This window comes from Aotus nancymaae, unplaced genomic scaffold (assembly GCF_030222135.1).
Source record: "Aotus nancymaae isolate 86718 unplaced genomic scaffold, 86718_ANA_hifiasm-v0.15.2.pri h1tg000017l, whole genome shotgun sequence".
Classification (NCBI taxonomy): Eukaryota; Metazoa; Chordata; class Mammalia; order Primates; family Aotidae; genus Aotus; species Aotus nancymaae.
In genome coordinates, this window is record NW_026988429.1 from 582,865 (window position 1) to 608,291 (window position 25,427).

The window sequence follows — 25,427 nt, forward strand, 5'->3', positions numbered from 1 at the left end:
TCTTTCTCTCCCTCCCCACTGCCCCCTGCTCCCCCTTGGCCTTCCCCTCTCTCCACCTCTTTACATGCATCCTTCTATAGTTCTATTTTATGGTTCAAAATAGTGCCCACTTGGAATGAGTCGTTTCTAACTCTTTAGTTGAAAATATTCATTCGTGAAATGTTTAAGCACTGGTACCTTGCAGCTCATCTAATATTTAACAGTTCTATTATGTAAATACATTATTTTAACTATGTTAAGGCTCAAAGGTTTTGTAAATTGCCCACAGTCATGTAATTTGTTTGGCGGAGCCTGGACAACGGCTACCCATTGAGCTCATGTTATTTGCCAAATACTGTGCTAAGCCTTTTGTGTATTTTACACATAGAGGCATGAGGATTCGAGAGGTTGGGAAGGTAATCCATTGTAGTTGCCCAGGTTTCCGTCTGCAAGATCTGTATTTGTTATTCTGTGCCACACTAACAATTACATAACAGTTATATAATGTATATATATATATATGTCTTGATAATTGACATTGTATACAAGATGCTCTAGAAGTCCAGAGGGAAAACAGCCTGAGAAAGTCCAATAGGGCTTCACAGAAAAGGTGGCAAACTGGCCTTTTCTTGGAGCTGGAGCTCCAAGGAAAGAAAGGCAAAAAAAAAAAAAGAGTTTTTCCAAAGGGAGACATCTAGGAAGGCACTGTCGTCAGTGAGATAACATATTTAAGGACACAGGGTTCTGAGTGGTTGTGTGGCAGAGCCCCTGGTGGCTGGGGCAGGTTGCAAGGCAGGGAGGTGTGTGGAGATGGTGTGTTGAGGGCTTTGTGGACCACTTTCTGAAATTTGGATTCTATCTTCTGGCCAGCGTGGCATCATCAATGGAAAATGATGTAAACAGATTTCTGTTTGAGGACTATAACTGGTGGTATTGGATAGGATGACTTAGGAGAGCTCAGACCAACTGTTAGGGGACCATGGTGATAATTCAGGCAAGAGCCTGACCCAAGGCAGTAGGGAGGGACGAGGAATCTCCATGAGTAGATGCCGTCAGTGGTAAGCCACTTTCATCAGGTCATCTGCTCGGCTGCACGCTCCGTGGCTAAATTTTTTTTTACTGGAACACAATGGAACTCAGTTTAAACTTGCTTTTCCTCTGCTATTCTTAGAGTTCATAATGATATATGTATATACCTTTATGTTTGTACATGTGTGTATGTACATATGTATGTGTGATTGTGTGTACATGAACTGTAGCATCTTATACATGCTGAATTTTTTTTTCCTCCCACTTAAAATATCTTGGAGGTCATTTTCTATCAGTAAATCTGAAGCTGCTTAATTCCTTTTGACAACTGCTTAATATTTCATTATATGGATATGCTGTAATGCATTTAACTAGTCCATGATAATGGACATTTAGGTTATTTCTGATATTTTTTCATTATAAACAATGATATGATGAGTATTCTTGTTACATAGGTCATTTTTTACATACACAATTATGATGAGATTCCTAGAAATAAGTTTTTTGAGGAATTTGAAGTTCTTTGAAATTTCTCGTTCAAACAGATTATGCATTTGTCATTTTAATGTATTGCTAAATTATTTTTCATACTGCCTGTATCCTCACCAACACAATGACTTATCAGACTTTTTGATAGGAACTCCTCTGATAGAGGGAAAATGACATCTCATTGTAACTTTATGTGTGTTTGAGCCATTTGCATTTTCTGAGGACCCATTGGTATCTTTTTTTCATTTCTCTTGTGTTGCTGACTTTGTTTAGCTGCAGTAGCTCTTGATCTATTAAGGAAATTAGCCTTTTGATTGATGTGAGTTCCAGATCTCTCTTCCCAGTGTGGTGTTTGTCTTTCAGCTTGACTTTCAGTAGTTATTACCAAGTTTTCTTAGTTGATTTATCAGAGTTTTATTTAATTTTGGGAGTGGCTTCGGAATTTTATGTTATACTTAGAGAAGACCCTTCATGATTATTTTTTAAAACTTCCATTTTTTTCTTTCTAGCACATGCATAGTTTTTTTTTTTTTTTTTTTTGTATTTTAATCTTTCAGCCATTTGGAATGGATATGGGGGATAAGGTATTAAGTATGGATCAAACTTTTTTCCCCCAGTTATCCTAACACTATGCATTGAAAGTTTGATCTTGCCCTATTGATAGGAAATGCCATTGGGTATCTTATGTGTGGGGTTTGTCTGCCTGGCTAGATCATACACTGTTTAAAGGCAACAATCAGGTATTACTCTATCTTGTATCCCCCATAAAGCTGAGCATAATGATCTGAATAAAATGGGGATGAAATTAATTTTTTACATTTAAAAAGTTGTGATTTGTATATGTAGGAAAGCACCCAAAATACTCACGTAGAGTTCAATGAAATTTTATAAAATGAACACCTGTGTAACCACCACCTGGATCAAGAAATAGGCCACTTCTAGCCCCCCAGGAGTCACCTCTATGCCCTTTCTTCTATTTTCTTTTTTTTGTTTTGTTTCATTTTATTTTTCATTTTTGTGCCCTTTCTTATTTATTTATTTTCCTTGATGCAGGGTCTTGCTCTGTCACCCAGGCAAGAGTGCAGTGGTGGAGTGCAGCAGCCTTGAACTCCTCACATCAAGTGATCCTTCTGCCTCAGCTTTCCAAGTAGCTGGGACTGTAGGCACACACCAACAAGGCTGGCCAGGTTTTTGTTGTTGTTTGTTTGTAGAGACAGGATCTCACTATGTTGTCCAGGCTGGTCTTAAACTCCTGGACTCAAGTGATCCTGTCACCTTGGCCTCCCAAGGTACTGGGATTACAAGCATGAGCCACCATGCCCAGACCTCTGTGCCTTTCTAGTCACATTCCTCTTCCATCCCCCAAAAGTAACTATTCTCTTAACTTTCATGATAGTGATTTCCTTGCTTTTTTTATATTAAGGTCGAACCATATAAAATTATCATTTTTTGGTAGGTCAAAAATCATTGACTTTTTGAAATTTCATATTTTTAACCTAGTAATTTTTACCAGCTATGTATGGATCTCTAAGCAGTATAGTTTGAGCCTGTTATTGAATATCATTTAAATGGAATCTTAACTGTATTCTGCCGTATTAGTCTGTTTTCACATTTCTGATATATAAAGAAAAAGGCCGTGCGCAGTGGCTCACACCTGTAACCCCAGCACTTTGGGAGGCCGAGGTGGGCAGATCACCAGTCAGGAGATCGAGACTATCCTGGCCAACATGGTGAAACCCCCCCTCTTCTAAAATACAAAAAATTAGTTGGGCGTGGTGGCGTGTGCCTGTAATCCTAGCTACTCAGGAGGCTGAGGCAGGGGAATTGCTTGAACCCAGGAGGCGGAGGTTGCAGTTAGCCCAGATCACCCTACTGCACTCCAGCCTGGTGACAGACCAAGACTCCGTCTCAAAAAAAAAAAAAAAAGGTTTAATGGACTCACAGTTCCACGTGGCTGGGGAGGCCTCACAATCATGGTGAAAGGCATGTCTTACGTGGCAGCAGACGAGAGAATGAGAGCCAAGTGAAAGGGGTTTCCCCTTATAAAACCATCAGACCTCATGAGACTTACTACCACAAGGACAGTATGAGGGAAACCACCTCCATGATTCAGTTATCTCCCCCCACAACATGGAATTATGGGAGCTACAATTCAAGAGGAGATTTGGGTGGGGACACAGCTGGACCACATCATCTGCATTGTGCTGCTTTCACTCACTGCTGTTGTAGTCAACCACGATGTTGCAGGTTTCTGATTTTCATTGCTGAATATATTCCATAATAATAACTACTGCATTTCAAGAGAAATCTATTCCACTGTTGCTGGATTATGGGTTATGTCTTTATTTGGACTACTTTAACAAAAATACCGGCCAGGCCTGGTGGCTCAAGCCTGTAATCCTAGCACCTTGGGAGGCCAAAGCAGGCAGATCACTTGAGCCCTGGAGTTGGAGATTAGCCTGGGCAACATGGCAAAACCCTGTCTCTACAAAAAAAATATAAAAATTTGCCAGGCGTGGTGGTGTTCACCTATGGTCCCAGCTACTTAGGAGGCTGAGGGGGGAGGATCACTTGAGCCTGGGAGGTCAAAGCTGCAGTGAGCTGTGATTGTGCCATTGCACTCCAGCCTGGACAACAGAGCAAGACCTTGTCTCAAAAAAAAACAATTCTCACATGGGCAAGAGGGGAGCGGGAAAGGGGAGGGAAGCAAGCTCTCTGGTACCCCTTCCTATAAGGACACTAACCCCATTCAGGAGGGCACCACCCTCTTGACCTAATTACCTCCCCAAAGCCCTACCTCCAAATGCTATCCCACTGGGGATTAGGTTTCAGCATACAAATTTGGGAGGGGCACAAACTTTCAGTCCACAGCAGGCCGTCTACAGCTTTGACTCTTGCAGACAGTGTTGCTGTGAAAATCTTTGTATGTAGGTTTCAATGTGTGTAACTAAGGTTTCTCCTAAGGATCAGCAAATGATGGCTCACTGTTTTCTTCTTTTACTCTTTAAATACTTTATTTTGAAATAATTTTACATTTATGGGAGAGTTACGAAGTTAGTGCAGAGAGTTCCTGTATACCCTTTATATACTTTCTCTTGCTTATAAATGTCTTATGTAGTTATGATATATTTAAAACAAAGAAATTAATGTTGGTGCAATACTATTAACTAGACTTTTTGAATTTCATCAGTTTTTCCACCAAAGCTCCTTTTTCTGTCATAGGACCCAATGTAGGATACTCTGTTACATTTAATTGTCATGTCTTTCTAGATAGGAAGCAAACTTACCAACTGTAGTATAGTAGGTGCACTACTGTGTATGTAGTTTTTTGTTTTTAGCCTCCTAACATCCAGCCAAAACACTCTTTTCCAGAGCTGCTACTATACAGCCTTTTGGGTCTGTTTTCATTCACTTAGAAAAACTCATTTAAAATTCATCCATGTTGTTACATGAATGGTTTGTTCCTTTTTAAAAATTGAGTTGAGCTTCACATAACATAAAATTAACTATTTTAAAGTGAACAATTCAGTGGCATTTAGTACATTCACAATGTTGTACGACCATCATCTCCCTCCAGTTTTAAAATATTTTCATCACTCCAAAAAAACCCCTGTACCCATTAAGCAGTTACTCCTCATTCCCGCTCCCACCCCCCAAGCCTCCAGCCTCTGGCAAGCACCAATTTGCTTTTTGTTTCTATAGATTTACCTATTCTGAATATTTCATATGAATGGAATCATACAACGTGTGGCCTATCTTGTATCTAGCTTCTTTCACTTAACAAAATGTTTTTGGCCAGGTACGGTGGCTCACGCCTGTAATCCAAGCACTTTGGGAGGCCGAGGTAGGTGGATCACCAGAGGTCAGGAGTTTGAGACCAGCCTAGACAACATGTGAAACCCCGTCTCTACTAAAAATACAAAATTAGCTGGGTATGATGGTGCAGGCCTGTAATCCCAGCTACTCGGGAGGCTGAGGTAGGAGAATCACTTGAACCTAGGAGGCGGAGGTTGCAGTGAGCCGAGGTCATGCTATTGCACTCCAACCTCGGCAACAAGATTGAAACTCTGTCTCAAAAGAAAAAATGTTTTCGGGGTTCATCATGTTGTAGCATGTATCAGAACTTTTTTTATTTAAATTATAAAGTATGTATAACATAAAATTTGCCATTTTAATCATGTTTACATGTACAGTTTAGTGCATTAATTAGATTCACAATATTGTGCAACTGTCACCACTCTCAAAACTTCATCAGCCTAAACAGAAACTCTGTCCCATTAAGCAATAACTCCTCATTTCCTGCTCCTCCCAGCCCCTGCTAACCTCTAATCTACTTTCTGTCTCTATGAATCTGCCTCTTCTAGATAATTCATATCAGTAAACTCCTACAGGATTTGTCCTTTGTGTCTGATTTATTTTACTTGGCATAATGTTCTTAAGGTTCATCCATGTAATAGCATGCATCAGAACGTCATTCGTTTTTTGGCTGAGTAATATTTCGTCATACGGACATACACATTTTATGTATCCATTCACCTGCTGATGGATAGTTACGTTGTTTTCACCTTTTAGTTGTGGTGAGTAAATGATGCTCTGAACATTGGCATACAAGTATCTATTTGAGCCTCTGTCTTCAGTTTGATTGGGTATTTACCCAGGACGGCTTCTTTCACTTAACAAAATATTTTTGGCTGGCTGTGGTGGCTCACTGGAGGGGAGTAGCTTGCTGACCCCTGGTCTTGAGTGTGTGTCTAGAAATGGAATTACTGGGTCATGCAGGATGCATCGATAATAGTAGGCGGAATCCCAGTGTGTTTGGATCACAGCCTTGACAACACTTGGTTTTATCAGATTTTTTTTTTTTTTTTTTTTAAGACGGGGTTTCACCGGGTTGGTCAGACTGGTCTTGAACTCCCGACCTCAGGTGATCTGCCCACCTTGGCCTCCAAAGTGTTTGGATTACAGGCATGAGCCACCATGCCCAGCCGGTTTTATCAAATTTTTTAATTTTTGCCTATTTGGTCCGTGTATGATGGTGTTCTGTTGTGATTTTAATTTGTATTTTCTGATTTCTAATGGAGTTGAACACCTTTTCACATGTTCATAAGCCATGTGGGTTTCCTGTTTTGGGATATGCCTATTACCTTTCTTGTTGGTGGTTTGCCTTTCTAAATTAATATTGACTAATTCATACTCCAAATAATGTTTACTCTTTGTGTTTCTGCAGAACAAATAGTGGAGAAAGATGAAGGTCCATATTATACTCACCTGGGATCTGGCCCCACGGTCGCCTCTATCCGGGAACTCATGGAGGAGCGGTGAGTGATGCACAGATGTCCATGGAGAAATGGGTGTGCTGTTAATCAAATGTGGATATTAAGCAGCTCTCAGTTTTCATTGCCTTGTAATAGACACATACAGAAAGGAAGCCCTGATAATTGGGTTATGGAAGTCTGACTGTGGGATCCTCACTTACATTGTTTCTGAGTTTCTTTATTCTGTAGTTCTGCCCAATTTATGTCCCCCCGCTTCTCTCTGTCTTGAAATGTTTTTATTGAAGAAACATGGTTATATAGCTCTATGTCCTGTAGAGTTAATTTCCCACAGTCTGAATTTTGCTGATAGCTTTCCCATGGTATTGTGATATCATTAAAAGTGTTTAACATGCCTCTGTGTCCTATAAATTGGTAGTTAAACCTAAAGGCCTGATTGGGATCAGGTTATTTTTTCTATTTTTTCAAAACTAATTCATAGGTGGAATTTTTTACCTCCCCTAAAAGGAGTGTAATATCTCACTCCTGGCCAGTGGGAAGCTATTCAGGTTGTTCCCTAAATCCTTTGGACAGGATCGTAGGAGTCTTTCATAACTCTCTTGATTTCTCATATGACAAGATATCCTGGGTTCACATTGTACGTTTATCCAAGAAGTCCCGGTTCCTTTTATTGGAGGAAAAAGTATTTAGAAAACAGATTCTGCCTACTAGGGTCACTCATGACCTCACAGCGTTGTTCATTGTTTTAGGCCGCTTAAGTAGAAAGAGCCATGTTGAGTCTGTGGATTTTTCATTTTTGTTATTGTTTAGTGATTATATACATCATAAGTTTATATTGATACTCCCAATTCAAATTCAGGACTCTAGGGTTTCTGTTTCCTAGTTGTGGTTTTTAAGTAGTTCATATAGACAGAGACTTGGAAACCCATGTGTGTGTCCACGGCAGGTAGTAAACGCTCAGAGTTCCAGTGTGTGGCTCTGGGACTGAAAGCAGAGACTTGCGCCAGGCTGAGGCTCAGTCCTGGCCCTGCCACTTACTGCTGGGTCCCTAGCAAGTTGTTCTGCTCTTCTGTGACTCAGTTTTCTTATCTGAAAAATAGAGATGATGATAAAAGCACATACACTGTAGGAGTGTTGAGAGGATAAACTGAATTGATGTGTGGAAACACGTAGTGCTTGTCATGAGTACTACAGAAAAGGTAGATAGTCATTAAGTAGCTCACATACAAATGCACTGATTGTGTTTTTTAGAACAAGCATTAGCATTTTAATAATAAAAGCTAAAGTGATGTAGATACAGGCATATGCTTGCCCATACATATACATACAGATACATGGAAAGCTGTGTGGCTTAGAGTTCTCACAAATTTGGGAATCAGATTTTGTCTGACCTGATACTTTCTTTTTTTCTTTTTTTTTCTTTTTTTTGAGACGGAGTCTGCTCTGTCACCCAGGCTGGAATGCAGTGGCACAATCTTGGCTCACTGTAACTTGGCTCACTGGAATGCAGTGGCACAATCTTGGCTCACTGCAATCCCTCAAGGGATTTTCTTGCCTCAGCCTCCCGAGTAGCTGAGACTACAGGTGTGCACCACCACGCCCAGCTAATTTTTGTATTTTTAGTAGAGATGGGGTTTCACCATGTTGGCCAGGCTGGTCTCGAACTCCTGACCTCAGGTGATCCACCCACTCAGCCTCCCAGAGTGCTGGGTTTACAGGCATGAGCTACTGTGCCTGGCAAGGAGCCAAATACTCTTGTCTGTGTAGCAGGGAACACGATTTTGAACTGAATGACTATAACAGCTTCTCTGAATGAATAAAAGGTAAGATACATGGAGGATAGTGCTCTGCAGTCATCACTCTTAATTTCCTAGACCATCTGGAAACATTTATATTCACCAATCTGTAAACTCCAGCCTGGTATGAGGGCAGTTCTGAGTCCGTGAGCCTGAGACAGATTTGACACTGTGTAAGTGTTGTCATGCTTGCCTGCATGTGCTCACATGCCTGTGTGTTGTAATTTGCAGATTAGACCAGGCAGCTTCTGGGCCAGTGATTTTTGTAAGGAATCCTGACACTATCATTTGCTGCAGGGGAGTCAAATGTACAAGTTTGATCTGGGGCAGGTTTTTTGTTCTGGGGTGTTTTGGGGTAACAATTTTATAAGATTTCCAGACAGCTCTCTTAAACAACTTTTCATTTTAGAAAAGTACATTTTGAAACAAGGATCAAGAGATCTTTGAAATTTGGTAAGATAAGGTTGAAATGTGTCTTTTTTTTTTTTTTTTTTTGCCCCTGATTCCTTTAAAAATAACAGCCAGCTGTAGATTCTTCAGAAACCGATCCAAGGGAGGAATTCCTCTCAAGACCAGGAATACTTGTGTTTTCCCTTAGCAACTGTTTTATTTTTATCTTAAGGACCTTGCAAATCATGTAACAGATTGCATTTCCATCTTTATGTTGCCTGCTAGTAAACTTGGAGCCAGATTTGTGTACCCCATCAGGAGGAAGGTAATTTATCATCTTTGGCTATTGGACCTATTCAGGTTCACTCCTCTGGGTTGTTTGTTTGATTTTGTTTTGTTTTTGACATGACCCTAACAAGCCTTTTTTGGATTTCTCATATAACAAGATATTTCGGGCTCATCTTTCAAAAATACACACAAAACCCCACTGATTGCATTTTGTATACCAACATACCTTTTTTTCTTTCGCCCTTTACTTTAATTTCGTCACCTGTTGGTTTCATCTAAGAGACATCTTCATAAGATCCTTTCTGGAACAAGAGGAGTTATGAGTGATTGCTGCAAGTCCCCTGGGTGTAGGGGTCTAGTTTGTGAATGGCAGGTCTAGGCTGTCTCTTTGCCTACACTCGTCGTCAACCCTTTCTCTTTTCCAGGACTGCTCTGCTGTCAGGAGTTGGCTGAAGGCAGGGAGGGGAAATAAACTGAAATCAGGGAAAGTTGGTTCTTTTAGCTCTTCCAGTAAAGATTTGGAGAAAGGAGGGGAAGGTCTAAAGCAAATCCTAAAATATCCCAACTTATTTATGGGCTTCATACTTTGTGGGTATCTAGGCCCTTATCTTCATAGATAATTAGAGTCAGTTGTCAAACCCATATCTGAGACGGGTGCACAGCCCGGAGCCTCGTGTGTTCTGTCTGGGAAGGAGATTCTCTGCAGCCTAGGAGTTCATTAAATATTTGTTCCAGAAACAAAGAACCAACACTGAGCTAGCAGGTTCTCTGAGCTTTGGTGGGAGAGATGGTCTCATTACTGTGTGATAGAGACAATCCTGAAAAAGCAAAGCTTTAGAGCAGTGGTTGTCAGACTTCACTGGGCCTCAGAGTCTCCAGAGGGTTTGTTAAAGCACAGATGACTGGGCCTCACCTGAGTTTCTGACCCAGCAGGTCTGGGATGGGACCTGAGAATTTATGTTCCATTCCTAGCAGATTTCTAGGGGATGCTGATGCTGCTGGCCCTGGGACCACCCTTGTAGAGCCACTGGCTTGGGTGATCAGTTATCCTTTAGAATAAGATTTTAGGCTATCTATGCAGACTTAGTTTAGGGTCTAATAGTTAATCTGAATACTAGAAGGGCCTCTTCATGATAGGCCAAAAAGTAAGACACTTAAGAAGAAAGAGCTAAAGGGAAAGTTGATTGGCTGTCTTTAAACACAGAGAGACAGTTCTGTTTTGTTTTGTTTTGTTTTTTAAAGTCTAGCTGATCAGACAGTGCTTGGCCCTTTTATTTGTCTAATTCGAGGTTCACTGCAGGTCACATTTCTCACAGGGGCGGAATGGTGGGGAAGGACCTGGTTGGAAAGTGGCGGCAGTGTCCTCAGCTCACCCTCCTGTGAGGAACTCGATAGTGCTTCCGTCTCAGCCAGAGGAGTGTGGTCACTTCAGGCTGTTCTCCCGACAGGGATCACCAGGACACACCAGGGGCCCAGGACCTGCCCTTGTGGGTGGCTTCCTGATAAGTGCTTGTTGAAATGAAAATTGTTCAGGAACCAGACAAGAGCAGCATTATGTGATCTTTTCCTCTTCATCCAGACCATGCTATATAAACTCCTGAGTCCTGTCTCCCAACACTTTCTATAAGGGATGAACAGAGCCTTAGAATTTTAATGTTGTAATTATGAGAAACACTTTTCATCCTTTTGCTAAGGTCTTGAGTGAAATGGAGAACATGGAACTCAGTGGAACATTAGATCAGCATTTAAAAAAAAATCTTTGTGGCCTGACAAGAGCTTGTTTTAAAAAATTAATTCATTAATTAAAAACATTTAAACTCTGTTCTCTTTTTCAATTATAAACATGAAACAAAGGCTTTAAAAGAAGTCTAAAGAATGAATGAAGCTCTGAAGTTTGATGCTTACCTTTCAGTATTTTCTAAGCATTTACAAAGGTTTATATATGTATATACACAAAGATAAATGTATTAATATGTATATAGAGAAGTTTTAAACCAAATGGGGCCCATCATAATATATGCACTGTCTGTAGCTTGCTTTTCCCCCCACTTAATTTCTTCCTATGTCAGTACACAAAACCTAATCATTTTTGATGGGACATGGTTTTTCATTGCATGAAAACTGATTTTATTTTTTTGTGAAATTTATTATAATTTATTTAACCAGTCTCATGTTAGATATTTAAGTTTTTTCATTTTCCTGTTGTTGATGAGACAGTGAATTAGTTTTGTTCCTAAAGCTTTGTGCATTTGTACAGTTATTTCTGGGGTAGAGGTTCCTAGAAGTGGAGTGGATAAGATAAAGAATATGGGCATGCTGAACTGTAGAAGCTATGATAACATTAATGCTCTATTAAATAGTATATTAAAATAACATGCCATGATCAAATTGAATTTATTACAGAAATACAAGGGTAGTTAGATTCAGACGAGCTGTTAAAATAGCATGCTATGTTAATTGATCAAAGGAAAAACATTCAATCATCTGTCTCCTTATGTGTTAACAATGTATTTTATAAAAATAATTCTTGATTAAAAGTCCTTAGGACAGGAGACTCTTAGTGGCACCCTTCAAAGTAAGGAAATCTGTCTCTTTCCCAGAGTTAGCCAGTTTCCTGCTCAGGGATGAATTGTGGAAACATTTTCAGTAAAGTCAGGAAATAAGCAGAGATGCCTGCAAGCCCTTCAGAGAGCACCTGGCCAGTTCAGAGAGACAGGAGTCAGGCTAGAGATATGAAGAATGGAAAGGAGTAGGTGGCAAATGGCCATTAACTGCAGGTGATATGACATTGCACCTGAAACTAAAACACTGTTAAAAATGAGATTCTGTAAGATGGCTTTTACATTATTAAAAATAATTACTATTTATTGGGCTCTTCTTTCATGCCAGAAACTTCAAAGCACTTTAAATAATATACTCCCTGTGGACTATTGTTTGATCTTTCTAAGCCCAGGAGGCAGGGACCATTTTAATCTCCATTTTAGAGATGAGAAAACTGAGGCTTAGAGAAGTTTAGTAATTTGGCCACAGTTACGTAGCAAGAAGGTGGCAGGGCTGGCACTCAAACTTAGTCTGTCTGATATCCTGTGCTTAGACCACTGCTGCCTCTTTGTAGTTGTGTGGCCTTGGACAAGTCATTTCAGCTCCAGGGGCCATAATTGCACCATCTCTGAATATAGTGTGGTTGTTTAGACAGTCCTAGGGAGCTGGGATTCTGAAGCCCTGAGTGTGTGTGGTTGGGGGGGTGGGCAGGGCAGGTGGCGTGTGCAGGAACCAGATGTGTTTACTGTCCAGGGGAACCTCAGAGCTGGCGTTCGGGCTTGGTAGAGCTGCTTCTCCTTGGCCTCAGCTGTTTGTCATCATCATGGTCCAATGTCAGCTGGGGATTATTCAAAGAGAACAATAAAGGTTCCTCCATTTACTTTATTGTATTTATAAATAGCTAACTCTCAGGGTGACTCCTCTAACAGGGCTGGATACAAGTGCCTGTGTTTAGCCTTTGGTTTCAGTTCCCTTCTGGAGCTCAGAAGTAACAATCAGGGACATTCTGCTTGACTGTCCTTCTGCCCTAGATCAGAGGGGGCCCGATGGACAGGAGCAGAGAAGGAGCAGGTGAACCTGGAAGCCCAGAAGTGGCCACTGTGTCTCCAGAGCCTTTAGGTACCAAATAACATTTAAACCTTTTTCTTCTCTGTTGTCCCAACAGTAACCAGAAACTCAAACAAAAGCACACTGAGGCTGCCTTCTGACTGAAAGTTGTTCTCCGTTGGGGTTCTGCTGTGTTAATGGTGGCTTCTGTCTCCCTCTTCAGGTATGGAGAGAAGGGGAAAGCCATCCGGATTGAGAAGGTCATCTACACGGGGAAGGAGGGAAAGAGCTCCCGCGGCTGCCCCATTGCAAAGTGGGTGAGTGTTGAGCCCACCCAAGAGCCATGGCTGTGCCTGGTTCCCCTTGCTGCATGTAGCTGAGCAGGTGGGGGTGGGGTGGGGGCCGGGGCAGGGGCAGGGGCCAGGTGTGTGTTGTGTAGGAGACGACATGTTGACTGTCCAGGGGAGCCTTGGAGCTGGAATCTGGCTCAGGGTTGGGGTCATTTCCCCCAGCCTCAGCTGTTTGTCCTCATCTTGTTTAAATGCCAGTCCCTGGGTCTTGGGCTGGCCTTGGAAGTATGTTAATCTTCACACTCAGCTCATTCTGTCCCCGTGGCTCAGGGCTGGAGGGGTAGGAAGAGGGAAGCTGGGATGCTGTCATGACTCGATGCTGGACCCCCCTGTGGATTGTCAGCCTCCTCATTCCCTTCCATGTGCCCTGCAGCTGCCAGTGCTTCCGTCTGCTGCCTGGAAGCCAGGGACAAACCTGAAGGCTGGCATGCTGAGATCCAACCTGAGGGAAGAGGCCAGGCCTCCAGGCAGCACTATGGGCCAGTCTTGCCCCTGCCCTACTTCTAAGGAATTTCCTACCAGGCAGTCTGGACATCTCTGCAGGGAGAATGCCAGTAACTCAGACCCCAAGTCACCAAACAGAGTCCTTCTGACCTTGCCCTCCCAGTCCACAGGGAGATCTTTAAATAGCAGGGCATCTGCCTCTGCAGAACAAATGCTGAGGAGGAGCAGCCAGGTTCCTCGGGTGTCTGTAAGCTCAGCCTCGTGCTGTATTGGGCAGGGGGTTATCGGTGGAAGACGAGGGCTCCATCCCTGTGTTCAAGCTGTTTGTGCTCCAGAGACACATGACATAAAGTTATGGAGATGGGGATGATTGAGAGGCAGACCTGGTGCTGTGGTTCAGAGGAGGAGGAATGCTCAGGCTAGGTTTCCTGAGAAGGTGGGAGTGCAGGGGGCTGTGAATACTGGGCTGTTATTAGTCAGGCTGAGGAGAGGGAGGAAGCATTCCCAGTGAGGAGACTCATGTGGCCAGAGGCAGAGAGCCTGGGTGGACAGACCCATGCTTGACTGTGTGAGGGAGGCTGGTAAGATAACCCCTGTCAGCACATGTCCATCTGTGCACATGCCCGTTTTTACCTGGTCTACACCCTCTGCCTTTGCGTCTTTGTGTTTGATGAAAAAAAAGGTATCTGAACTTGAACTACCAAGCTTACTGTTTTTAGCAATTTTTAGTCAGCATTGCAGGATAATATACAACCAAGGAACCTGGAACCACTTAGTGTATTCACAAGTATGAAGAAGCAGGCTGCCCCTGCCCTCATGAGAGGTGGTCACTGCAGTGAGAGGTCTGATGTGGCCGATCATGGTGAGGTGTTACCTCCCCAGAGAACCCATCAGAGAAATGACATCAGCCGTAGAGTGACAGCTGCCTCTTTTGCCTGCTAATTCATGCAGTTGTTGAGGAACTCCAAAGTCTTGGACATAAAAATGAAAATCTTGGGGCATAGGTAGAGTTGGAGACTCTTCCAGTTTCAGTAAAGTTGGCCCCTTAAAGAACAGCTGGACCTGTGGGTGGCATTAAAGAAGTTGCATTTCTAGACCCCGGATATAGTGGTAAAGTGCTAAACCCTGACCAGGGCCCCTGTGACCCCAATGAGGGCTGGGAAGAGCATGTGTGCCTGGAGACTGGGGCCAGTTCCTGGAACTGGGAGAGGAAGACAGGAGGCTAGAGGGGCAGAAACTTGGTCCCCAATATGCCATTGCTCTGGGGTCTGTGGACAGATGCCCAGAGCAGGGTGCATGGGGCACAGTGAACCGGTGGTCACATTCAAGGAGGGAAAGGAGGGAACAGCTTGTGGGTATTACCGAGCCCTGGTGGATTAGCATAGAAGGGAATGCGTGGTGATAATGTTTGCAGAGGGTGGAACTTCCCATGTCTGATGAGTGAAGAGAAAAGAAGAGGAAAGATCATTTTTTATGGGAGGAGCGAATGGGTGGTCAATCACAGAACTATTGTAGTGGCAAGAAAACGGCAGTACCGAGGGCTGCTTTGTTTTTCTTTTCTAGCCATCTCCTTTAGTGTGGTGGATTTCTGGGGTTTTCTTTTGGCTACACAGCTCCCAAATACCCTATGTATTTTGGTGAGAAGGCTCAGTTTAAAGAATTCCACCTCCTTTGTAAGTTGGAGAGGGGTTGGGTGCTCCTTCTCCTTGCCATGCTGGGGAAAGTGACCCACAGATGCTTAGAAGAATGGATGATTCTCGGTGGCAGTGTAGTGTCAGGAGCCTAGAGCCAGCTCTGTGGCCACGGGTGAGTTCAGGCATCCAGTGCCTCCTGGTCCATTGTCCAGAGCCTGGCTTTTGTTTTCCAACCAGGATTCGGGTCTGTGTTTCAGCCTCTCCCAAGCCCCAACCAATACCTTCAGCTTAAAGCAGTGTGCCTTATACGTTTTGCACTTGACTTACACAGTCAAGGCACATCATAGGTGCCCAGCAAATATGTTGAAAGAATGACCTAAGAAGCAGTGGGTCAGCCCAGAGAGCCCTCTGGTCATCTGTGATTTTAAGGTGGCCTGTACAAAATATGGAAGATTCCAGGCATGCCCCGGTTTTGCACTCTGAAGGCTCAGAACAACAGAGGCATGCCAAAGACAACATCTGGGACAGCAAGATGGGCTCTGGGAAAAGAACCCCAGAGATGCTGCCCAGACCAGTGTGTAAAGGTCACAGAAGTCAGAAGGCAGGTATTTGTAGGCTTACTGGGGACACAGTGAAGCAGACTTAGGAAGCTGCATGTGTTAGAACCAAGCACCGTGGGTGAGCTATGGGAAGACAGGGTTGGGGTTCTGCTGGGGGTTGTGTTACCCTTCGTCTGGTGCTCAGCAAATTCCTGCCCAGAAGCTGGATGAGCTGTTGAGGATTCTGTGGCCGAGTTGGAGCTGTCTCTGTTGTTCTGCTCAGGTATGGATGTGTTTGTGCCTCTGTCCGCCTTTGACTTTGACAGTCCGCCCTACCAGGCTCCTTCACAGGAGTGTGGGCAGGGAGCTCTTCTGTGCTGTTTTCTTAGTTGTTTTTTAGTGCACCCGCAGACCTGCGAGGATGGGCAACAGAGGGCTATCTGCTTGTGTCTAATGACATTGCGTGTTTGCCATTTGGGAAACCAGAATGGCATGGCCTCAGTCACAGCCATGACTGGTTGGGTGACTTGTGTGCTCTGAACGCCTCTCTCATGAGTGTGATTGGCTGCGTTGCCCTGGCCGGGAGTGGAAGTTAACCGTAGTGCCTCACACACCCTAGTCACAGAGCCTGCTGCCTTATCAGTGTCCACAGATGTGTGTTGATACCCGTGATGCACTCAGCCTAATCTGCAGGAAGCCAGGCAATCATGCAGGGAGTTCTAGCACAGTATCTGATTTAATATCATGTTAAGGTGTTACTGATACCCAAAATACACATTTAAAAAGAATGATATAATTGATGCTTTAGTGGGGAAGCACTGTTCTTGCCGTGCCTTAGAACAGGAATTCATGGCCAGAGATGTGTTTTGTTCAGCCTGCAAAGTATCCTTTCAGAGTCTGAAGGAAATTCTGACACATGCTACAACATGCGTAGGACTATCCACTAAGTGAAATAAGCAAGTCATAAAAGGATAAATCCTGCTTCCCCTCATCGGAGCAGCGCTTGTCTGCCCGGCTCAAGGCCCGCGAGGAACGTGGCGCAGTCTGTCCGCCCGTGGCGGGGCGGCCTCTCAGCATCTTCGCGGTGACCAAGGACTACCAGGAAGGGGAGTGGCTGGGATGGCGCGTCCGCGGCCTCGTGAGTACAAAGTGGGTGACCTGGTCTTCGCCAAGATGAAGGGCTACCCGCACTGGCCAGCCCGGATTGATGAACTCCCAGAGGGAGCTGTGAAGCCTCCAGCAAACAAGTATCCTATCTTCTTTTTTGGCACCCATGAAACTGCATTTCTAGGTCCCAAAGACCTTTTTCCATATAAAGAGTACAAAGACAAGTTTGGAAAGTCAAACAAACGGAAAGGATTTAACGAAGGATTGTGGGAAATAGAAAATAACCCAGGAGTAAAGTTTACTGGATACCAGGCAATTCAGCACCAGAGCTCTTCAGAAACTGAGGGAGAAGGTGGAAATACTGCAGATGCAAGCAGTGAGGAAGAAGGTGATAGAGTAGAAGAAGATGGAAAAGGCAAAAGAAAGAATGAAAAAGCAGACTCAAAACGGAAAAAGTCATATACTTCAAAGAAATCCTCTGAACAGTCCCGGAAATCTCCAGGAGATGAAGATGACAAAGACTGCAAAGAAGAGGAAAACAAAAGCAGCTCTGAGGGTGGAGATGCGGGCAATGACACAAGAAACACAACTTCAGACTTGCAGAAAACCAGTGAAGGGACCTAACTACCATAATGAATGCTGCATATTAAGAGAAACCACAAGAAGGTTATATGTTTGATTGTCTAATATTCTTGGATTTGATAAGAACCAACACATAGTCCTTGTTGTCATTGACAGAACCCCAGTTTGTATGTACATTATTCATATTCCTCTCTGTTGTGTTTCGGGGGGAAAAGACATTTTAATTTTAGCCTTTTTTAAAAGTTACTGATTTAATTTCATGTTATTTGGTTGCATGAAGTTGCCCTTAACCACTAAGGATTATCAAGATTTTTGCGCAGACTTATACACGTCTAGGATCCTTTTATCAAGGCAGTTATGATCATCATTTTCCTGCCTTTACCCCACCATCACCAAACACTCAGTTAAATATAAATTAACATTTTTAGATGACCACTCAACATAATGCTTAAGAATGGAATTTCCTCTCTGTGACAGAACCCAGGAACTAAATCCTAAGTACATAATGTTGGTATATTGAAGACGAAATTAAAATTGTCCTTCAGTTTTGAGGCTGTTTGTGAAGTTTAACCATATTGTAAAATATCTATTCTCTATTAGAAATAGCTAGTTGACAGCTTATACTTCTCAAAATTCATATTGTTATGTACACAAACTAAGTTTCTATATGTGAAGTTAGTCTTTTTGTGTTACTCCAAAATAAAAGCAATGATTTATTTTTTCTCAGTGCCAATACAATTTTGAGCTAAGCACTCAAGGTGGGTACTTTACATTTTAAAGCTAGAAACAGCAACAGCCCTATGGGAAACCAGACAAAGCATTGACTTTTAAATGTAGACTTTTAAAATAAACTGTTTTCTTTTGAAACTACAATTAGAATAGTTAATATTCATCCACAAACCATTATTATGTGTACATTATTGTTGCTATTGTGATAATAGAGAATTTTATTTACTTTTATGCCAGCTTATATTGTGAGAACACATTTAGTCAGTTTGAGTTTTATCAGTCTTGTTAATGCTTGTCCTTGGAACATCTTTCACGTATTCAAGGTTTGTAGTTGAAAAGTTTACTGTAAAAAAAATCAAAAACAAAAAAAATGTATTGTTTTTACAGAATAAATTTATTGGAATGTGTACTGGAGTAAGATTTGAGGTTGTAAGCAAACTAAGTTAGTGTAATTTGGCTTCATATATGTAATGTGAGGTATTAATGTAATTCATATATTAAAGCAAAAATTGTTCACAGCAAGCTGACAATAGAATCAAGTGCAGGTGAGGGTTTTCTTTTTCTTTCTTTTTTTTAAGCACTATCTGGATTTTAGATTATTTGAAAACACTGAGGGGGATGATGGGGAAATGACTACATGATTTGCTTACATGTGCATATTTACCAGCCCAGTAGACCCTAGATTTTGTAACTTGATATTATCCATGCATTGATTTGTATACCATTTTCTTTTGGTTTTCTTGGTGAGAGCTAATAAAAACATGAGAAAATGTGAACAGAAAAAGAAAAAAGAAAAAAAAAAAAGGATAAATCCTGTATGATTCCACTTACATGAGGTACCTAGAACAGTTAAATTCAGAGGCACAAAGTAGACCAGGCACGGGGTCTCACTTTGGGAGACCGAGGCAGGCAGATCACCTGAGGGCAGGAGTTCGACACCAGCCTGGCCAACATGAGGAGACCCTGTCTCTATTAAAAATACGAAAAATTAGCCAGGCATGGTAGCACGTGCTTGTAATCCCAGCTATTCTGGAGATTGTTGGTGGGGAGAATTGCTTGAGCCTGGGAGGCAGAGGTTTCAGTAAGCCGAGATCACGCTACTGCACTCCAGCCTGGGCAACAGAGCGAGACTCCATCTTAAAAAAGGAAAAGAAAACAAGAAACAGAGGCAGAAAGTAGAATAGTGGTTACAGGAGGGGAGAATGGGGAGTTTCTTAATGAACAGAGTTTGTTTTGCAAGATGAAAAAATTTCAGAGATGGGTGGTTAGTGATTGTTGCACACGATATGAACAATACCTAATGTGAAGGTACCTAATGCCACTCAACTGTGTACTTTGAAATGATTAAAATGGTAAATTTTTGTATATTTTACCACAGGAAAAAAAAATAATGGAACACTCATGTTTTTGGAGATGGATTTTATATACAAATCTGGAATTCCATTTTTTTCTTGCAAAACTGGAAGAATTAACCTCACTAGGCTGGAATTTCCCCCAGGCGGCAGTTGATGGCAAGAAGGCCTGGCTCCCCCTGTTGGCGGGGCAGACGCTTTTCACTTTGCCGCAGTCCACACCACCCCCTAGTCTTGCATCCGGCCCATGTTCCTCACTTGTAGTGCTTGCTTGGCCACCCCATTCGGTGTCTCCCATCATGGACCCACTCGTGACCAGGTCTCTCTGCAACCCAGCATCTCCTGACCTCCAGACCCACTCTGGGAGGCATCCTTAGAGACCACTCAGGTGCTCTAAGGCAGTGGTCCCCAACATTTTTGGCACCAGGGACTGGTTTTGTGGAAGACAATTCAGGCATTAGATTCTGATAAGGAGCGCACAACCTAGGTCCCTCGCATGTGCAGCTCACAGTAGGGTTCGTGCTCCTATGAGGACCTAAAGCCACTGCTGATCTGACAGGAGGTGGGCCTCAGGCAGTAATACCCACTCTCTTGCTGCTCACCTCCTGCTGTGTAGCCCAGTTCTTAACAGGCCACGGACCCAGTACCAGTCTGTACCCAGGGGTCAGGGACCTCTGCTCTAAGGTACCTCAGCCTCAGGGTGCTCCCAGTTAACTCACCAGTAAACCACACCCAGTCACTCAGGGTTTTTCCTTGTCCCTCAGCCTCAGGAATCCATTCCTTCTCCCACTTCCTTACCTGCTGCGGTGGTTAGGACTTTATTCATTTTTCTTGTGTTATGTCAGTGGTGTACCCAGTGGTCTCCCCATCTTGCCCTTTTCCCAACTTTCTGCCCTGCCTTTCTAAAGCATGAAACACTTTTTTTTTTTTGAGATGGAGTTTCGCTCTTATTGCCCAGGATGGAGTGCAATGGCACGATCTCAGCTCACTGCAACCTCCACCTCCTTGGTTCAAGCGATTCTCCTGCCTCAGCCTCCCGAGTAGCTGGGATTACAGGCTTGCGCCACCACACCCAGCTAACTTTGTATTTTTAGTAGAGATGGGGTTTCTCCATGTTGGTCAGGCTGGTCTTGAACTCCCAACCTCAGGTGGTCTGCCCACCTCAGCCTCCTATAGTACTGGGATTACAGGTGTGAGCCCCCACACTCTGCAGCATAAAACTCTTTATGTAAGCCCCCTGTTCACCATCCTGGGTGGAGCCCCTGCCTCGAGGCCCTGCCCCCTCGGAGCCCTTCCCAGTCTACCCTCATCCTTCCCCTGCCCACAAGCCCCCACATCTTATCTGGTCACAGAATCACCTGGCATTCTCTGGCAATTTTCAGCCACCTCCTTCCCCAGCTCCCAGGCCTCTTGGCTCTGAAATCTTTTTGTCAACCAGGACGGTGTTTGGGAGTGAGTGAGAACCTGGACCTCAAACCTAGATCCTGAGCAGCAGAGCAGTTGTTGCCCAGGACTCTTGCTTTTAAAAAAAAAAAAAAAAGCTCTTTTGAGATATAATTCTCATATCATACAGTTCAAACTCATTTGAAGCATACAATTCAATGATTTTTGGTGTAGAACATTTTTTAAATTGTGGTAACAATATATAAACAGAAGCTGGGTGCAGTGGCTCCTGTCTGTAATGCTAGCAATTTGGGAGGCTGAAGCAGGAGGATCACGTGAGCCCAGCAGTTCAAGACCAGCGTGGGCAACATAGTGAGACCCTATCTCTTAAAAATTTTAAAAAAGTAGCCGGGCATGGCGGCGTGTGCCTGTAGTCCTAGGTAATCAAGAAGGCTGAAGTGGGAGAATCACTTGAGCCCAGGAGTTTGAAGCTGCAGTAAGCTATGATCATGCTACTGCACTCCAGGCTGGGCAACAGAGCAAGACCCTGACTCAAGAAAAAAAGCGTGTGTGTAGAAATAAAATCTAACATTTTAACCATTTTTCAGTGTACAGGTTGGTGACATTAAGAACATTCACGTTGTGGTACAGCCCTCACCATAGTCTATTTCTAGAACTTTTTCAACATCCCATACTGAAACTCCACACCCATTAACAGTAATTCTCCATTCTCCCCTCTCCCAGGCCCTGGTAAGCTCTAATCTACTTTCTGTCTCTCTGAATTTAACTGTTCTGGGTACCTCATATAAGTGAAATCATATACTATGTGTCCTTTTGTGTCTGGCTTATTTCACTTAGCAGGTTTTCAGGGTTCATCCATGTTGTAACATGGATCAGAATTTTGTTTCTCTTTAAGGCTGAGTGAGTCTTGTCTGTACCACATCGTACTTACCTGTTCATCAGCTGATAGATGCTGGGGGTGCTTCCACCTTTTGGCTGTTGTGAATAGTGCTGCAGTGAACGTGGGTATTTAGGGATCTGCCCGAGTCCTGCTCTCAGTCCCTCAAGTGTATTCCTAGGCATGGAATTGCTGGATCATAGTTTTTGGAGAAACTGCCAGACTGTTTTCTATAGTGCCAAACCACTTGCTTTTTAACTAAAACATGCAGGTATGCAGCGTTTTCTCTGCAAATGTTTTAGGATAACATAAAAATCGGACTGTATTTTGGCTTACAGTGTTTATCCATGTATTTTTACTCCTAAGCCTATGTAAGTCATCAGCAACTTAGACTTTGTGCTAATTATTTTTTATTTCACTCTAAAAAAAAAATAACTTTTATGTTTTTGTCCCCTAACTATAATGGTCTCTTAGCCTGTGAGGTTGCTGTCGTCAGGGCATGATACCCCTAGTACCTTGCCCTAAAGATCTGCGCCCTGGGTCCGTGTGACAGAGGGAGGGGTGGCACCACGAAGAGGAGCACAGGTGCCTGGCTCCTGCCCCTCACACCCTGCGTCCCCACAGGTGATCCGCAGGCACACGCTGGAGGAGAAGCTGCTCTGCCTGGTGCGGCACCGGGCAGGCCACCACTGTCAGAATGCCGTGATCGTCATCCTCATCCTGGCCTGGGAGGGCATCCCCCGTAGCCTCGGCGACACCCTCTACCAGGAGCTCACCGACACCCTCCGGAAGTATGGGAACCCCACCAGCCGGAGATGCGGCCTCAACGATGAGTACGTAACAGGGGGCTGCAGGGCCAGGGCCCCACCCATAGGGTCACAGGAGACTGCGGGCAACCCCGGGGAAGGCTCCTGCCATCTCTGCGGCACTGTTTGTCCTGCACAGTTAGGACTGTGGTTGAGGAAGGTTTATCCGCAGATCTTGCTTGAGCTGGGTTCTAGCTCTGGCTTTGGAGGGTCTGCTAACTTGACTTCGCTGTTAAACACCAGGTCGATGTACTGGCCACTAATGATGTTAGCGAGTGTGAAGTACATGTGCCCCAAAGGTAGAAGGTGTCGATGATATTTACTATTAGAGTTTTTCCCATTTAAAAAAATGAAGGTTAAAAAAAAAATAAAGGTATATTTATTTACAATAAATTCATCTTTTTAGGTATATAGTTTGGATAGTTTTGACAAATGTTTACAGTCACGTAGCTGCCACCACCACTATCAAGATACACAACAGGGCCAGGCCTGGTGGCTCATGCCGGTAATCCCAGCACTTTGGGAGGCTGAGGCTGGTGGATTGCCTGAGGCCAGGAATTCGAGATTAGCCTGGCCAATGTGGGGAAACCCTGTCTTTACTGAAAAATACAAAAATTAGCCAGGCGTGGTGGCACATGCCTATAATCCCAGCTACTCAGGAGGCTGAGGCACGAGAATAACTTTAACCCGGGAGGCAGAGGTTGCAGTGAGCCAATATTGCGCCACTGCACTCCAGCCTGAGCAACAGAACGAGACTCCGTCTCAAAAAAAAAAAAGATACAGAACAGTTTCATCTTCCCTGCAAGTCTCCCGTGCCCTTTATCAGCAAGCCCTCCCCTAGCCCTGGGCAGCCAGCAGTCTTGTTTCCTGTTCCTCTAGTTTTGCCTCTGCACGAATGTCACATAAATGGGATCGTACAGGGTGTAGCTTTCTGAGTCTGGCTTCTTCCGTTGAATGTAGTGTTTTCAGTGTTCAACTGTGTTGTGTGTGTCAGTAGCTCATTCCTTTTAGTCTAGTCACTGAGTCATAATCCACCGTGTGGATCTATCACAATTCGCTTATTCATTCCCCAGTTAGGGGCATTTGGATTGTTTTTCCAGATTGTATTAAGCAGTAATTTTCATCTTAGTATACTTTGTTGAAAAGCCTGTTAACATCTGGGCTATAGGAAATAGGCACGCTCAAATCCTGGGGCTCACATCATTTCCCTGTTCGTATGGTCTATGCTGGAGCTGGTTAAGATATTAGAGTTAAGGGAAAGTATAAACCTTCATGGGTTTTTACCAGATTCTTCCCCCTTAGTTCAGTAAACCCATGTGCTGCTCCCAGCAAGACTCAGTGTTAGACCTGTAGGTTCTCAGTGGTGGGGGCAGAAGAGGCTGCTTAGAGCTGGCATTGTACTCAAAGAAACTTTAGAAAGAGGTTGGGAGCAGAGAAGGATGAGTCCCAGTCACTGGGAGGCTGGTGGATGCCAGGGTTCAGCACGGCCACCCCTTGAGGGAGGAGAAATACTCCAGAACGAAGGGATGTCGCATCCATATGCCCGACCTGTGCTGTTATGTTGCAGCCGGACCTGCGCTTGCCAAGGCAAAGACCCCAACACCTGCGGTGCCTCCTTCTCCTTTGGTTGTTCCTGGAGTATGTACTTCAACGGCTGCAAGTATGCTCGGAGCAAGACACCTCGCAAGTTCCGCCTCGCGGGGGACAATCCCAAAGAGGTGAGCAGAGCTGGGCAGGAACCCTGCCTCCCACCCTTTCTCGCCTGGCACCCTTAGTAGTCCAGCGGGAGGTAGGATTGGCACGCCATGACTCAGATGCGCAGGAAGTGGAACTTGTTTTAGTTTTTTTTAAAGCTGACCTTACCTTGCTGTGAAATAAGGGGTGTGGTATGTGTGGAGGGCACCAAGTGTGAAAAATTAGACTTAGCAGTTACAGGTGCCCCAGACCCTTCCAATTTAAACCATCTCTTTTAGGCAAATATTCCAGATATTGAAGATACATATTCAAATTCCTCATGAGAATTTGGCCCTCTCAGAGATCATTTCCCTCATCTTCCCAGGTCATCTTTCTAGGTGTTAGATTTAGCAGGAAAGGCGGTCTCTGGCGCATGGGCAACCCTCTGGGTCTTTGCTGTACTTCCCGAGGCATATACCACCCTACCTGGCTGCTGGACAGATGCTGGGCAGTCGTCCGGACCCTTGCAGTCTCCATGCCGGGAACCTGGCCTGGTCCCTGAGCTGTGGACTGGCGTCCACACAGTATGGCCACTAGGTACAGCACCTCCTCTTTGCAGGCTTCTTACCTGCGCCCCTGCCTGCAGGGCCTCCCCCAGCCCTGAAACAACAAGGGAAGGCGCCCTCAGGCCCCCTCCCTGCCGTTTCTTCTCTGATGCCTGCATGGCAAAGGCCCTCCCGGGAGGTGGTCTCCACTCAGCTCCAAATGCAAGGAAGGCGCAAGCCTGTCCAGGTTGTCTGCCATTTCACCTCCCTCCTGCCTGGGCTCCTGAGCGAGTGGGGTGCTGGCTCCCTTTGCTAGGATACAGACCAATATCTAAATATCTGGACTCAGTCACAACCTTCCAAATCTCTCCAAGCTCCTAGTACCAGAAGGGCTTCGGGCTTCCCACTTCCTGTGGTGCACGGACATCCTCTCCACACCAACGCCCATGTCACCTGCTGTGCTCTCACCAGGTCCTCATAAGGAAAAGAAAGCATATTAAAATTTAGAACTCTTTATTTACCCCAGACCTGGGTTTTAGACTATTGTGTGAC

At 44.1% G+C, this 25,427-nt stretch overlaps 2 protein-coding genes across 3 annotated transcripts in view; both read left to right on the plus strand.

Moving 5' to 3' along the window:
* TET3 (tet methylcytosine dioxygenase 3) overlaps positions 1-25,427 on the plus strand; it is a 121,097-nt gene that overhangs the window by 78,828 nt on the left and 16,842 nt on the right. For both annotated transcript variants that reach the window (XM_021670954.2, XM_064377826.1), the window contains 4 exons: positions 6,725-6,815; positions 13,056-13,149; positions 22,475-22,683; positions 24,224-24,374. In XM_021670954.2, coding sequence (XP_021526629.2) covers positions 6,725-6,815; positions 13,056-13,149; positions 22,475-22,683; positions 24,224-24,374 — 545 coding nt within the window. The remainder of the gene's footprint in view (positions 1-6,724; positions 6,816-13,055; positions 13,150-22,474; positions 22,684-24,223; positions 24,375-25,427) is intronic.
* On the plus strand, positions 16,899-18,752 carry LOC105717174 (hepatoma-derived growth factor-related protein 3-like). Its single transcript, XM_064377827.1, has one exon. It carries the CDS (start codon positions 16,919-16,921, stop codon positions 17,528-17,530), a length of 612 nt encoding a protein of 203 aa, XP_064233897.1. The 5' UTR covers positions 16,899-16,918; the 3' UTR covers positions 17,531-18,752.

Excerpts from the sequence above, each read along its gene's own strand:
- LOC105717174 (XM_064377827.1), top strand. The coding sequence starts at position 16,919 with ATGGCGCGTCCGCGGCCTCGTGAGTACAAAGTGGGTGACCTGGTCTTC.